At 54.2% G+C, this 15,490-nt stretch overlaps 7 protein-coding genes across 7 annotated transcripts; 4 read left to right on the top strand and 3 right to left on the bottom strand.

Moving 5' to 3' along the window:
* Positions 1-117: 117 nt before the first annotated feature.
* On the top strand, positions 118-993 carry DSM5745_09139 (putative short chain dehydrogenase; the record flags this gene model as incomplete). Its single annotated transcript, XM_026751155.1, has 2 exons — positions 118-403; positions 476-993. The coding sequence occupies 2 exons, from the start codon at positions 118-120 to the stop codon at positions 991-993; spliced, it is 804 nt and encodes a 267-aa protein (XP_026600241.1).
* Positions 994-1,431: 438 nt separating this feature from the next.
* On the top strand, positions 1,432-2,945 carry DSM5745_09138 (zinc-dependent alcohol dehydrogenase; the record flags this gene model as incomplete). The annotated part of the gene is made up of 4 exons (XM_026751154.1): positions 1,432-1,594; positions 1,643-1,738; positions 1,815-2,620; positions 2,667-2,945. 4 exons carry the CDS (start codon positions 1,432-1,434, stop codon positions 2,943-2,945), a joined length of 1,344 nt encoding a protein of 447 aa, XP_026600240.1.
* A 115-nt stretch (positions 2,946-3,060) lies between these two features.
* Positions 3,061-3,378, bottom strand: DSM5745_09137 (DUF2945 domain-containing protein; the record flags this gene model as incomplete). Its single annotated transcript, XM_026751153.1, has 3 exons — positions 3,061-3,126; positions 3,173-3,285; positions 3,330-3,378. The coding sequence occupies 3 exons, from the start codon at positions 3,376-3,378 to the stop codon at positions 3,061-3,063; spliced, it is 228 nt and encodes a 75-aa protein (XP_026600239.1).
* Positions 3,379-3,697: 319 nt separating this feature from the next.
* On the top strand, positions 3,698-4,979 carry DSM5745_09136 (PP2C family serine/threonine-protein phosphatase; the record flags this gene model as incomplete). Its single annotated transcript, XM_026751152.1, has 4 exons — positions 3,698-3,751; positions 3,818-3,936; positions 3,995-4,289; positions 4,386-4,979. The coding sequence occupies 4 exons, from the start codon at positions 3,698-3,700 to the stop codon at positions 4,977-4,979; spliced, it is 1,062 nt and encodes a 353-aa protein (XP_026600238.1).
* Positions 4,980-5,228: 249 nt separating this feature from the next.
* Positions 5,229-7,239, bottom strand: DSM5745_09135 (putative GABA permease (Uga4); the record flags this gene model as incomplete). Its single annotated transcript, XM_026751151.1, has 6 exons — positions 5,229-5,488; positions 5,561-5,945; positions 5,998-6,084; positions 6,140-6,672; positions 6,733-6,928; positions 7,024-7,239. 6 exons carry the CDS (start codon positions 7,237-7,239, stop codon positions 5,229-5,231), a joined length of 1,677 nt encoding a protein of 558 aa, XP_026600237.1.
* A 406-nt stretch (positions 7,240-7,645) lies between these two features.
* DSM5745_09134 (aquaporin) lies at positions 7,646-8,788 on the bottom strand (the record flags this gene model as incomplete). Its single annotated transcript, XM_026751150.1, has 3 exons — positions 7,646-8,040; positions 8,090-8,390; positions 8,447-8,788. The coding sequence occupies 3 exons, from the start codon at positions 8,786-8,788 to the stop codon at positions 7,646-7,648; spliced, it is 1,038 nt and encodes a 345-aa protein (XP_026600236.1).
* Positions 8,789-9,506: 718 nt separating this feature from the next.
* fhpA (flavohemoprotein) lies at positions 9,507-10,736 on the top strand (the record flags this gene model as incomplete). The annotated part of the gene is made up of 1 exon (XM_026751149.1): positions 9,507-10,736. The coding sequence occupies one exon, from the start codon at positions 9,507-9,509 to the stop codon at positions 10,734-10,736; it is 1,230 nt and encodes a 409-aa protein (XP_026600235.1).
* Positions 10,737-15,490: the final 4,754 nt, after the last annotated feature.

Here is a 15,490-nt window from a genome sequence, read left to right as displayed (position 1 = left end):
ATACACCGGACTTAACCGTGGATATACCGGTAACCGACCGCGCGGATTTAAGCCGCTGACTTAAAACGTACCCTTATAACCACACAGTCACATACCTCAACAATCACACAGCACACCATGTCCGACACACGAATCGTCCTCATCACCGGCGCCAACACCGGCATCGGCTACCAAGTCGTGCGCGCCCTCTACAGCGCCGACAAGGCGTACACCGTCCTCGTCGGCGCGCGCTCACTCTCCAAATCACAGGACGCCATCAGCGCAATCCAGACCGAGTTCCCGGAGAGCACAAACAAGCTTGCCCCGCTTGTGGTAGACGTCGAGTCAGACGAGTCCATCGAGCGCGCGCACGACGAGGTGGCGCGGACATTCGGGAGGGTCGATGCGCTGGTTAACAACGCGGGTACGCCACTACATAAGTCCATAATAAACGTCTGGATAATGCTGTGCTAACCTACTATGGTATATTTACCAGGGGCAAACTTTGACTCCCTGATCCCGTCCAAGCTCAGCCCGCGTCAAGCCTGGAACAAATCATGGGATGTGAACGTCACAGGCGCGCAGGTCCTCACGTCCACGTTCATCCCGCTGCTGCTACAAAGCACCGACCCGCGCCTCCTCTTCGTGACATCAGGCACATCAACGCTCATCGGCAGCCAGCGCCGGAATCTGCCGGTTGACCGCAGTCCCGAGGCCGGGTGGCCGAAGAGCGCGGCGGGGATCAGTGCGGCCAGTTACCGCAGTGCGAAGACGGGGCTGAATATGATGATGCGGGAGTGGGAGCGCATGCTCAAGAATGATGGGGTCAAGGTCTTTGCGATTAGTCCCGGGTTTCTGGCGACGGGGTTGGGTGGGGTTGGGGCGCAGCAGCTGAGGGCGTTTGGGGCGGGCGAGCCGGAGGTTGCGGGGCCGTTGTTTCGGGATGTGATTGAGGGGCGGAGGGATGGGGATGTTGGGAGGGTTGTTAGTCGGGATGGGGTGCAGGAGTGGTGAGCTGACTTGTTACTAGGGCTGGGGCTGGGGCTGGGGCTGGTGGCCTGGGGAGGGGCTGCACAAGGATGAACTGCACATGCAGGGATTGTATTGTATATGGAGGCAGCAATCTGCAGAGGCTGGTAAGCTTATTGGAACGTTTAAAATCTTTGACAGGCGTCATGTTGACGAGACACGGTTCTGGGCCTGTCAGGCCATGCTGAGGAGGACGGTCATGTGACTTGATGTCATGGTGATGCAGCCCTACATCACCACTTCAGTAGAACATGAGAAGAAGAGAGAACTTATACTCATACATCTCCATCAGAAGCAATACCATATCATCCAGAACTACCTGACGATCAATCACAACCCAACATCCCCACACACCAACCCAATAACAACCCATATCGACCAAACTAATCCCAAGGTCCCCAACCTTATACTATCCCATACAAAATGGCCACAACACAGGCCGCCAACCTCGTCGAAAAGGCCATCGGCCACGACAACACCGCCACTGTTCACACCGACATCAGCAACTACAACAACGAGTATGGCGTCGAGACAGGCGAGAAGATCCAGGCCGCCGTCTGGCAGGGCAAGAACAGCGTTGGCATTGGTGAGACACACACACATCAAGCACGAGCATAGCTAACAGAATTCCCAGTTGAAATGCCCAAGCCCCGCGTCGTCGACAGCGCAGACGCCATCGTCCGCGTAACAGGAAGCACAGTGTGCGGCAGCGACCTGCATCTCTACCACGGTAGGCCTCGGCCTCGGCCTCTTCCCTCCAGAAACAGAGAGTAGACAAGGCAGCTCTAACGAAAGTGAAAACGCAGGCGTAATCCCGCAGCTCCAAAAAGGCGACGTCCTCGGCCACGAATGCTGCGGCGTGATCGAATCCGTCGGACCAGACAGCAAGAAATACAAACCCGGGCAGCGCGTCGTCGTCTCCTTCCCCATCGCCTGCGGCACGTGCAAGCGCTGCGCCGCCCAGCTGTACAGCCAGTGCGAGAACACCAACGAGAACAGCATCACCAACGCCATGTACGGCAAGCGCACGGCGGGGATCTTCGGGTACAGCCACTTCACCGGCGGGTTTGCGGGCGGGCAGGCGGAGTACCTGCGTGTGCCGTATGGGGACGTCAATCTGCTTCCGATCCCGGATGATGTGCCGGATGAGAAGGCGCTTTACCTGTCCGATGTGATTGGGACGAGCTGGCATTGTGTTGTCGACACCGGGGTCAACAAGGGCGATACGGTTGCGGTTTGGGGCGCGGGGCCGATCGGGCAGATGGCGGTGGAGTTTGCGTTTTACCATGGGGCTCAACGCGTGTTTGTTGTTGATGGGGGCGAGGGCGGTTGGAGGCTGGACTATGTCAAGGGGAAGGTGCCGCGGGTTGAGACGGTGGATTTCTCGAAGCTGCCCCGCGGGGAGAGTGTGTCGGCGCATCTGCGCAAGATCACGGACCATGGGGTTGATGTGTGCCTCGAGTGTGTGGGGGGGGAGTATGCGAAGGGGTGGGTGCATTTCTTCGAGCAGATGGTTGGGGCGGAGACGGACACGAGCGAGATTGTCAATGAGATGATTACGGCTGTGCGGCCGTTTGGAAGGGTTGGAATTACCGGTGTTTATGCGGGATTTGTATGAGTCCTATCCTATTTTTAGTGGGAAATGCTAATGTGTGCAGACGAACCACTTCAACATCGGGGCCCTGATGCAGACGGGCGTGCGGCTCATCGGCAACGGCCAGGCTCCGGTCCAGAAATACTGGGAGGACCTGATGCGTCTGATCCAGAAGGGCGAGATCGACCCGCTGCACATGGTCAGCCATCGGTTCCGGCTTGAGGATATCGGCAGGGTGTATGAGCTCTTCAACCAGCGCGATGGCGGCGTGCAGAAGGTGTACCTGGAGACGAGGCACTCTGCGCCAGCGGCCAAGGAGGGTCCGCAGTTGACGCAGTTGTAGAGAGAGAAAAGTATGATGATGGCTTTACGTTACAGAATGTATTGAAAAGTTTAATTCAATCGATTTCATTCAATGACAGCTTAGCTACACTGACAGTCAAGAGTACCATAGCTACCTAAGCCTCACCCAAGATGTTGTCCTCGTACACGCTGGTGAGTTTGCCGGTGTTGGAGTTTTCGATCTGCATATCTCCATTAGCAGCCTTCAACATGATAGACAAGACGCACCTCGTATCGCGGCTTGTCCTGGCTCGCGTCGACGTTGCGGTCGGCCTGTCTGCCGGACTCGGTCAGCACGGACTTGATCGTGCCGGTGCTCTTGGACGTGTTGGAGTCGCGGCCTCAGCTGTCAGTACAGGATGTCATGGGAAGATGGTACACGTACCGCCCACAGGCTTGTACTCCACCATCTGGCCGTTCTGGTAGCGGGGCATTCTGACGCAAGTGCAATTGGAAGTTTCGTAGGTATCAAGATACGATGGTGTTGGAATTGGATATGGGGTAGATCTACACCTGGGCAGAGACAAGCGCATTCTTATAGAACGGCGTTGTGTCAGTATGAATCACCACTTCTGATCAAGAACCACGGGATAGCGAGTCTAGGTCCTCCTGCCAGCTATACTGTGGAGCATGCTTGCCTGCGATGCCCTCGCCATACGCCCGTAACCTGAAGTCTGTCAGGCCCACGTCATCCCAGCCCAACTTTATATACATCGAGCCACCACCTGCCTTTCCGCAGAACACCACACCGTCATGGCCAGTCTAGGCTCAACCACCATCGAACTACACGCCGCCGGCGCCCAGAGCGTACGTCTCGTCTAGCTACCCAACCAATGCATTGGAAATACTAATACTAATCACACCCCTCGCCAGGCCCAAGGCTCCCGCCCCGACCAACAAGACACGTACATAATCCTGACGTCCACAGAGTCCCCAGACAAAGACATAGACATAGACGAGTCAATCGCACTCTTCGCGGTCTTCGACGGGCAGTACGTCCACCACCCCCACAGAGACCGTAACTAAGAACCACAATGACGATGACGACAGCGGCTCGCCCGCCGTCTCCGCGCACGCAAAGCAGCACATCCCGCGCCTCCTCCTCTCCTCCCCCGAATTCAAAGCCGGCATGTACGAGCACGCCATGCAGGCCGCCATTGACCGCGAAGACGACCTGCTCATGCAGGGGTTCAACGAGGGAAACGACGCCTTCGCGGTGTCGGGGTCCACGGCGTCGCTGGCGGTGATTGATTTGAAGAGGGGCGTTCTGGTCGTTGGGAATATCGGCGACTCGCATGTTCTCTTGGCGGAGAGGGAGCCGGGGACGGGGAGCGTGATGAATGTTGTATGTTCATGTTTCCTTTCCTTTCCTTTCCTTTTTCTTTGACCATAGCAGGTTGGTTGAGGGTGGATTGGCTAACTACTGGGTGGACGGGCATAGAGCCGCCTGACGACAGCACACAAACCCGAAGATACCGAGGAAAAGGTACGCATCGAAAAGGCGGGCGGGGTGGTGCAGTCGCAGCACGACGTGCCGCGCATCGGCAGCCTCAACATGTCGCGCGCGCTGGGAGACTTGCAGTACAAGACGCCGCTGATCACGGCGGCGGACGCACCGAAGACGGATGGGCAACGGGCTGCGATGTGTGCAGATGCAGAGCCATCCAACGCGCCAACGCAGAATTATACTGGAACTGGAGCTGGAACTGGCGCTGGAACTGGCGCTGGAACTGGCGCTGGAACTCAGGGCGGGACGGAGAAGGCAACGGACGACCTGATCACGGTGCAGCTATCGTTCAAGCGGGTCGACCTGCGCAAAGACGCACAGTATATTCTTGCGCTGACGTCGGACGGGGTCACGAATGTGCTGGAGGACGGCAAGATCATGGAGGGGCTTGTGCAGATGTTGAATGCGGGGAGTCAGGCGGAGGATGCGGCGAGGGTGCTGGTTGACCAGGCGGTTGCGACGCCGTGCAGTGACAATGCGACGTGTGTGGCGGTCTTCTTGAATGGGAGCGAGGCGAGGATGGGTTGATGCATTTCCAAGGTTTACTACGCCGGCTGAGGTAGACATAGAGGAAAGAGATTAGATGGAATGGCATGAATCATTGGAAGTGTAAGCACATACCATAGTAGGCAATGCCAAAGCAGAATATACATATAGGGAGTTTGGCGCCATGTTCAAAGTATCCCATGATGGTGGTGACTCTATCACAACTCAGGAGAATGCGATCTCTATCCTAGCATGTCTAGAACACGTCCTCTATTACCTCTATCACGTCTATCACTTCCCAACCGCCGTCTCAGCAGAAGTAGGCGTCCCCGGATTCCCCGTGGCCCCAGCCTCCTTCTCCTCGAACCTCTCCGTCCCCGTCTCAGTCTGTGCATCGGAGTCATGATCATTCCCACGATCAGTCTCAGAGACGCCCTCCGCAAGCGTAACCCTCGGCCCGGTAAACACCTTCCTCGCATAGACAACATAGTACAGCATGCTCGCAATCCACACGAACCCATTGATCACAACGGTGTAGTTCATATCACCAGCTATATCACAATCAGCACACAACCCCATACCAATACCATAGACACAGAAATGGGAAAACTGGGGCAACTCACGCGCCGGATCCCTCACACTCGGAAACATACTCAGCAGCAGCCCAAACGCCAACCAGGCGACCGCCACGCCCGCAACAGGCTTACTGATTCTTCTGCCTGTGTAAAATACACCCGGGACAAAGCGCTTGTTCCAGATAAGACGGCAGAGGATCGGCGTGCCCCAGGCGACGTAGTTCGAGGCAACGAAGAGCGAGAAGAGCGCGTTTGCGGCGACGCTGTTGATCAGGGCCAGCAGGCCGAAGATGATGCAGATGCCGCCGAGGAAGACGATTGCGTTGATGGGCTGCGGGTGTCCGTAGATGGGTGTTATTTTGCGCAGGAGGGGCGAGAAGGGGAGGGCGTGGTCGCGGCTGAAGGCGAAGACTTGGCGCGAGGCGGCGATGATCTGGATACGCTATTAGAGGGGATGGGTGGAGGGATACCATAGAGGGACGTACCAGGCTCAGTCCGATCAGGAATTGGATGAGGATCAGCACGGCCATGAAGCCCAGTGCGCCGTGTTTGCCGAGGGCGTCGTAGTAGATCTGCATCCATACATCAGTCCACAATCCAAGCATGAGATGAATTGGTATGTCAAACCTGCGCCATAGGCTGCCCAAACACGCTCCCCGCCGTATTCGCAACAACCGGATCCATAACCGCCGCAATAACAGCCAGCACCAGAAACCCCAACACACACGCAGACGCCGCACTGAACAGGATGCCCCGGGGGACAGCCTTGGCGGCATCGCGCGCCTCCTCGCTCATATGCACGCAGCTATCAAAGAACCCAATCGCGTAGATGGGCGACATAAACGCCAGCACGAAGTTCCACCCGCTCGGCCAGTTCGACAGGTTATCGACGTGCCCGAAGACAAAGGCGCCGGAGTTGAGCGTTCCACCACGGGTTACTTTGCCGACGGGCAATGCGACGACGGTCGCGATGATGATGGCAACATTAATAAAAATGCAGGCCGTCTGGATGCGGGGCATGGCGTTGCTGAGCAGGATTGTGGACAGGGAGTGGATGATGATGAGGCCGGCGTAGAGGCCGTAGATTGTGCCGTTGGAGGCGGCCCAGGTGCCGTCGCGGGCGATGGAGATGCAGGCGAGGATGAGCAGGGAGAGCGTATCTAGTCACAATTGCCATTGTTAGCCCATCTGTGTTGAGAATACCAGGGTGGTGGGTGTACAATCAACCGAGCAGATCCCCCCAATCAACCCCAGGGTATTGCTATACCCGACCAGAAAGCTCAGCGGGTTCTTGAACCTCCTGCCTGCAAAGTAATGCGTCCACCAGTATAATCCACCCGCCGTGGGCATCGCGCTCGCCATATCGGCCATCGCCAGTCCGACCGTGAAGATCAGGATGCTGGCTGTGAACCAGCCCTATGACGCACGGGCAGTTAGCACCAGGCACTAGGCACGAATCCCTGCTAGTACCCGAAGGTACGGTACGCCTGAAGAATGTAAGGGAGACATACCCAGACCATGCCCGCGGGGCCGGCAGGCAGCGAAAACGCAATAGTTGATGCGATGGACGGGACGAGGCCCATGATGCTGAAGGCGACGGCGAAGATCTGGAGCGTGGAGTACGAGCGCTGCAGTTCTTGCTTGTAGCCCATTTTGGCGAGGAGTTGGGTGTCGTTTGTGGTGCCGCCAGCGCCCGGGGAGGGCGGGCGTGGTTCCTTTTCGCCCATTGTCGGCGCAGGTGTCGAGGGTGTGAGATGAAGGTTGAGAGAGAGGAAGAGAGAGGAAGAAGAGAGCAAGTGAAGTCAACCGGGAACTCCAGAGGGCAACCCACGATTAGGAGGGCCAAGCCAGGGGCCCCAGGGATCGGCAGCACGATCAAACCAGGGATTCCCAGCAGCAGACTAGCAGTGATGGTGGGTATTGCCATTGGACGATACGGGAGCAGTGGAGATGCACTGGGGGCATAGAGTTCGCTGGCCTGTCGGAGTCTCTACGGAGTCTCTGGATTTGATGACGATCAGCGGGCTGCATTGACTATGCGATTGTAATTATAGATTCCTGACAAATTGGTCTACTCCAGACTTTAACCTCACTTAAAACTTGAACTTGACTTGAACTTCAGTTGGATAACAGCTACACCTGCTCCTCTCCCGGCGGAACATGCGACTGCGGCTGGAGAGGAGCACGAGCATCATGGTTGTCCGAGCCAGCAGGCGCATCAACGCCCCCATTGCGAGGCGACACGGCATGCTGCAGCGTCGCCGAATCCGAATTCGAGTGCGACGGCCTCTGCATCGACGAGTCATACGATCCCGGTCCCCATTTCGCCTCCCACTCGTTAAAGTCCTGGCCCGGGTTGACGCTCTCATACGAGAAGAATGTGAGGAAGTAGTAGAACCCGCACGCCAGCAGCGAGCCCAGCAACGGGCCAACCCAGTAGATCCAGTGGTATCCGGGGAAGCTGCGGTTGATCACGTCCGGGCCGAGCGAGCGCGCGGGGTTCAGGGAGCCGCCGGTGTAGTAGTCGCCTGGTCGGTTAGTTATTGTCTCTATCTGGATGAAAGGATGAGAACGCACCGATCATCTCGGTCACGAAGAACGCGACGCCGATTGCGACCGGCGCAAGGAACGTGGACTTGTGCTTGACGACCGCCAACATGATGATCACGAAGACAAGCTGCGCGGTCAGGAACATCTCGATGAAGAGGCCTTGGGAAATCGACGTCCCGCCACCGAGTCTGGTTGTGACGTTCAGATCACCAGGGAATAGAGCACTGACAACACCTGCCGCCGCAATCCCCCCGATTATCTGCGCCGCAAAGACGAACAACCCCCGGAAGGCCGGCATGCCGCCAACGAGACAGAGAGCAAGCGTAACCTAACACACCCACATTAGCATGAACCCTCCCATCAACAAGCAAGAAAAGGACATACAGATGGATTGAACAACCCCCCGGTGACCCGGTAAAACGCCCAGATATTCACCATAAGCGAGAACCCAAAGCTCAGCGACGAGTACAGCAGCGCATCGGTATTCGGCGGCGCGCCATCAACCGGTTTCGGCGTATTAGCGACCTGCGTGCCGGCAAACGAGAAGAACAAGAACAGGAAGGTCCCGACGAACTCGCCAGCGACGGCAATGAAGTTGTTGCGCGTGGTATCGGCGAGCCGCAGCATGGGCAGCTGGTTCTGGTTGCGGCGCACGACGGGCGTCTGGCCTTGTCGCCGCTGGCTGGGGCGCCAGGGCTTGAAGACGCTGGGGATGCGGGTGCGCATTTTGGCAATGAAGATAATTCAGCGATGGGGAGGAGGGTGGATGGGAGGGGAAAAAGCAGCCTCGACATGGATCGGTGCTTTATACCCCAGACTCTTTCATCGAGGTTGCACCGCAACGTCATGACTGGGACTGGATCGGTCTCTGGGCTTGGGCTCGTGTTCGACGGCAGGGATGTCATCGGCTGCATTGAGCTCGTCTTGACGTCGAGTATTGACAAAGGACGCCCGGGATCGACCCATGGGTGTGGTGTGCCCTACCCTTGGGAGGAGTTACCCTGCCCTTGGAAGACGAGGACCGCCTCCAACCGCAGGCCGTCCATCTAGATAATTATAGATAACCAGCCGCCTGTCATTCGCCAGTTGCCCACGATAAGGTTGGGCAGGCAGCCAGTTGCAGTGCAGGACCGCTATCGGAATGCTGGGATCAACTCTATCGCTATCAAGCACCCGCACTCACATTCTATACCCCCGCTGGTTCGTTGTTGACTGCAGTCGCTTGCTCTGATCGTCAATCGATAATGGATAGCCTATAGAGTATAGGGCCTGCCTCGGTATAGGCGGCAGTGGCTCCGCGGAGAAAGGCTGCGGGGACCACGCCATCGCACCCGCGGAAATGCTGAGCCCGGCTGAATTTTTCTATACACCCCGCCCGTATAAATACCGCGGCATCGCCTCTCGTCTCTACGCTCAATTGCAACCTGCAAACCAAGCATCTACAATGGCCCTCACCCCCGAGCAGATCCCCCTCATCAAGGCCACCGTGCCCGTCCTGCAGGAGCACGGCGCCACCATCACCAAGCTCTTCTACGACAACATGCTCAACGCCCACCCCGAGCTGCACTCCGTCTTCAACGTCTCCAACAAGGTCCACGGCCACCAGCCGCTCGCCCTCGCCGGCGCCCTCTTCGCCTACGCCAGCAACATCGACAACCTCGGCGTCCTCTCCCCGGCCGTCGAGCGCATCTGCCACAAGCACGCCTCCCTCGCCATCCAGCCCGAAGGCTACAACATCGTCGGCAAGTTCCTCCTCGAAGCAATGGGCCAGGTCCTCGGCGACGCCCTGACCCCTCCCCTCCTCGACGCCTGGGCCGCCGCCTACTGGCAGCTCGCCAACCTCATGATCGCCAAGGAGGACGCCCTCTACAAGTCCGCCGACGGCTGGACCGACTTCCGCGACTTCCGCGTCGCCAGAAAGGTCCCCGAGTCCGACCTCATCACCTCCTTTTACCTCGAGCCCGTCGACGCCAAACCCCTGCCCTCCTTCCTCCCCGGCCAGTACGTCTCGATCCAGGTGCCCGTCCCCCAGCTCAACCACCCGCAATGCCGCCAGTACTCGCTCAGCGACCAGCCAGCCCCGACGTACTACCGCATCAGCGTGCGCAAGGATCCAGGCCTCAACCCCTCAGATCCCTCGGCCCCGACACACCCAGGCTACGTCTCCAACATCCTCCACGACACCATCCACGTCGGCGACACCGTCAAGCTCACCCACCCCTACGGCGACTTCCACCTGTCCGACCCATCCGCATCAACCCCCCTCGTCCTGATCTCCGCAGGCGTCGGCCTCACACCGCTAACATCAATGGTGAACACACTGCGAACCCCGTCCTCGTCCACGCGCCCCATCCACTTCATCCACGGCGCACACACCTCATCCTCCCGCGCCTTCCACGCACACCTAGCATCCCTGCCGAACCTGCGAACAACGCATTTCCTCACCGCGCCAAGCGAGTCCGACAAGGAAGGCGAGACCTACACGCAGGCCGGCCGCGTGGATCTATCCAAGATCGCCGACGCGGACCTCTTCCTCGACGACAAGGCCACCGAGTACTACATCTGCGGGCCGACGGCGTTCATGCTGGCTAGCAGGAGCGCGCTTGTTGCGCGGGGCGTGGACGAGGCGCGCGTGCACATGGAGCTTTTCGGGACGGGTGGCGTGCCTGCGTGAATAAGAGTGCCGGTGCCGGTGCCGATGCCAATGCGCAGCGTAGCTCGAGCCCAGGTCCACCACGATCGAGGCTGTGGCTGCGAGTTAAGCAGGCCTGTGCTGTGTTGCGTTGCGTTGACGAGTAACGATTCGATTTGTTCTGTTTTTTTCTTCCGTAATGATATCCCAATCCCGACTCTGTTATGTAATTAGAATAGATTTAGCCAATTATATCTCCTCTCTTGAATTGAATTGATGCGTTTGCAAGTAACCTGAACTCCAAGTAGTGTCCGCTGACGCCGTCGACCTCACTGCGCTTCGGCCGAGCTAACTTATGGCGACGAGATGATTGGTTGAGATGGGCGGGTGGTCACGGGGCGCTAGCCGGGTTCTCCCGACACACATGTCATCAGTGCACAATTAGTCATGGGCACATATCAAATTATGCAGATGGTTATGTTTTTACGCACTGCCGCCGGGCGTCAACTCAGCACCGCCACAAGACGAAACCGGAGTACGACGGCAACGCGCGGGGCCAGATCTCCCCCGGCCACGGCCACCAGCCATAAGCCTCAATCTCAAGAGACCGGTCTTCTTAGCAATCAACGCCTGAAGGATTCTCGAACGTACGACGGCGCAGGACACCCAAAGCCCGACACCGCTCCCCATTCCCCGCATCAAACCCCGGCATGGACTGACACGTCCCATCGCCTACGTATATGTATCGAGGCGTCGGCACTGTTTCTCACTGTCAGTTTCAAGGCAATGGATGCCGGGACGACGAGCTGGTCATCGGGCCAATTGGGCGACGAGGAATGTCGGAAGTTGGGACAGATAATCCTCGCGCCACCTCGATCCGCGATCTCGATTCGAAAATGGGAATGAGATTAGGCAAGGCAACACGAAGTTGTGTTACGTCGATCTGAAAGAGAATGCCAGCGGCTGGATCTGGCGCGGACGTATCGACTGAACGGTTAGGCCGATTGTCAATCCGACTGCGAGTGAGGAATCTGGATCTCGAAGTCGAAGTCGATACATCAATTTGGTGTTGGCAGAGAAATTGTCGCACCGCATTTCCTCAATTCACGAAGCTCGAATCGCTCGGCTGAGGATAGTCACTCGCCTGGCCCTGCTCGTTCAGCCTGGTTGCCTTCTCAGCTACTAGCAATCCAAGCGATGCGGCGTCGACCAGACCTCGGATTCGACTTCGCGAGGTTTGGACGATGTGGGCGGGATACGTATCACAGCCGACTCGGTTCCCATACGGAGTGCATGCGATCATAGAGTCCACGAGGAAAACGTGATGACGTCCGCGTGACCAGCACCTCTCCCATGCGTGGTGTGGGATCACCCGGATGCGCCTGGCCCTGATGGAGCCGGCTCGGTTCGCCCTCCCGAGCGATAACCCATGGTCCGGGCTGACCGGCCAATGCGCATGTACGTGATTACTGATTAGCGATGGGTCGGAATTCGCGTGAGGGCGATATCTAGCGCGGGGGGTATTCCGGGCATCTGCCGTTGAGGCAGTTGGCCTCCAACACGGCTCGACATCCGGCTTCGATCTGCACCTTCACCTCACGATCGTGTGCCGGCCAGGCTGAAAGCCTGAAACTAGAGCAGCATCCATGGCAAGGGTGTGTTTCGTCAGACTCGTACTCCGCCCCTGACTTGGAGATGAGTCGAGACTCGACGACTGGTAGTGGTAGCGGCAACAAGGCAACGGGCCCGGCTGCAGTAACTTTACCCGTGCAGATGTCAACGGGGCTCGCGACGGCAGATCGTCGTCTCCGCAGTAGCTAGCCTACACCCTCTGGCCTGCATCGATCAATACCCACTTAATCAAGCCCACTTAGTAGCTAATAGCGCTGTGTAAGAGTTGAACAGCTAGCCTAATTAGTATTAGTTAAAGCTATTCCCGAGGCTATTTGCTGTTTTATTTAAACTACTTTAACTACTTTAAACTTTTTATAATATATTAACTTTTTAAGGCCTACATAACTCTAGCGTTGTTTTAGGTGGTAATTTTAATATACTAAAGCTATTTAAAGCTTAGGATTAGTGTAGTAATATTCTTAGCAAGGGGTAAAGTTATTTAAAGTGCAGGATTAATACAGGGATACTGCTAAGCAAGAAGATAAAGTTATTTAAAAATTATTAGATAGACAAGAGAAATCTAGTAATCTTTTTTTATGGTGTTAAGCTATAAGAAAGGCTAGTTTACTAACTCTCTTTCTTTTTATTAGCCATAAATTCCTTAATTTAATTTTTTTAATTTCTTTAATTTCTTTAATTCTCTAAGCAAGATGTTTACTCCTTCTTCTCCTCGTGATGAGATCCCTAAGACTCCTTAGATTTTTTAAACTTTTTTACCTTTTCCGCCTGCTTTAGTAGTAATTTAATTTTTTAAGAAATCTATATCTTTTCCACCTGTTAATCTTTATTGCCTCTAGTGTATTTAGGAGCGGATTATATTACCCTTTTTTTTTTTAGAAAAACAAGTTTTTCCTACTAATTATTTAAACTAAAAAAAGGCGCGGGCTCGCAAGGTAGTAAAAAAATATAAGGTTATTTAGGCTTTTTATAATTATAAGATTAATATAGCCAAGATAGCTAAATCTCAAGGCCTTTTTTATTTAACTATATAAATAATTACTTACACGCCTGAGTTTGCTTTTCTAGGTTAGTATAAGTAATAATTATATTTTAAGCTAGATTAAAACACTATACTGGCCTATTTTAACTATTTTAAAGTAAATTAACTTAAGCCTTTTTTTTAATAAATTAAAGAACTCGGCCTTAACTACAGCCCTTAAACTTTTCGCCGCTTTTATAAAATATATAAATATAAGTTTTATAAGGCCAAAGCTTAGCCTTTTCTTACTAATTAACACTAAGTTACTTGTTTTTCCTGGGCCATTAATTACCTTTATTTAATAAAAAAGAAATGGGCTTTAATCGCCTGGAGTAATAAGACCTAGGTTTTTTTTAGTTATTATACTAATATATATATTCTTTAGTATAAAAATAAGCGCTTTAATTCTAACGCGGTAACACCTTTTTATTAAAAAAAAAGGGCCTAAATATTCTGGGGATTCTTTTATAAAGCCACTAAGGGGCCTTTATTTATTTAGCCTAGGGGAGTTTAAGTTAACTTTAAGATATATACTACTAATATCTTACCTTTTATTAAGGCTTATTTCTAGCAATACCAAGGCCTTATTTTTATATAAAATAACGCGCTAGCTTATACTACTAGAGTAACTTAGCAAGCTTTAAAAAAAAGGTAGATTAATACTATAAAATAGCTATTTTTATTCCCGGATCTTAACCTTATTAAGTCTCTTTAAAATATTATAAAGCACTAAATTTAAAATAACTATTTAAAGTATATGCCTAATAATAACGCCCAGGCAAGGATTATTTAAAAGGCCTAGGATATAATTATTTTTAAAACTTTTAATACTTTAATTAAGACCATGCCGGCCTAAGTTCGCGCTGTAATTACTACTAGGGGTGGCTACACGTAGTGGTAGTTTTAAATAGCTTTATTTTTAGTATTTACTAGTCTTCCCGCTTTTTTTAAGCCCCTCCGCTTCTTTTTAGCTTATATAGTTACTTTTTTATATTTAAATTACTTTATTCCAACCCTATTTACTTATTTTTAGCTTATATATTAACTTTTCTAGGTGCGAATAGCTTTATTTTAACCTCCCTTTTTTATAGCGCTATTTTTTGCCTATAATCACATGGCCTATAACTTATTGTTATAATTCCCTATATAATTATATAGTTATAAATAACAAGTGTGTATTAGCGCTGTGGGCCCGATCGGGTGGGTATTGATCGATGCAGGCCAGAGGGTGTAACGGCCGCGATGCGTCTGCGTCTGCTTGTGTTTGCTTGCGTCTGCTGTACGTTTGTAGGAGACAGGCTAGGAATATCCCGGTCCGCTGGTCGGCGGCGCTGGCAAATCGGGTGAAATTACGGGAGGGCATCCTGGGCGCCCTGAAGATACTGGCTGGCACCAGCGAGATCTGGAACCGTACTTTGTCGCAGACTCGCAGACTGCGCCGTCACGGGCGCAATTCAGCTAGTGCGCTTGGCTGAGGTATAGCTGACGGGGGTATAGGGCATAGCAAACAGGCTGAGACAGAGGGCGGGAATAGTCATAGCCGGCGACAGGGTCCAGCTCCACCGCGCCCTACTGGAAACCGATATCCGTGGGCGAAATGACGAGTCCAGGCAGGTGACGGGTGAGGTGACGCGGAGAGACTGCATCCGTCAGGCCACGGCAGGTGTTGGCGATGAGGTGTTGGGACGGGGCGGAGGGCGCCGATGAGCTGTGCTGTTGCAGGTTTCTTTCGTATCTGACAGTAGAGATGGCGACCGTCGACACTCGACACTCGACAGAGATGCGAATGATTGTGGAAGAGTTGTGTAACGACGACATCAGGGCTGTCCAGTGCAAACGTCGGCATTACACATCTGGTGGCCGGCTCCGAGCCCCGGCCGAGACAGGCACCTTAGACCTTAGACCTTAGGACCTTACGGAGCACTACTAACTGCTAATGGTAGAGTTGGCCTAGTTACACGAATCGAGGATCAACGATCGGTCCGCCGCTCCACCGCTGTCAGACTTCACTGTCAGACTTGCTCGACTCCCTACTTTTCCCTCTAGACCAAGTCGGACCCGGCCGATGCCCACTCTACTGCCTCTGGAATCACTGCTTCCGGCTGGGGTGACTTCGGCTGCCTGCAGAGATTGTCATCGCTGT

This window comes from Aspergillus mulundensis, assembly GCF_003369625.1.
Source record: "Aspergillus mulundensis strain DSM 5745 chromosome Unknown scaffold_11, whole genome shotgun sequence".
NCBI lineage: Eukaryota > Fungi > Ascomycota > Eurotiomycetes > Eurotiales > Aspergillaceae > Aspergillus > Aspergillus mulundensis.
The sequence above is the reverse complement of the archived record's forward strand: the minus strand, read 5'-3'. Positions and strand labels throughout refer to the sequence as shown.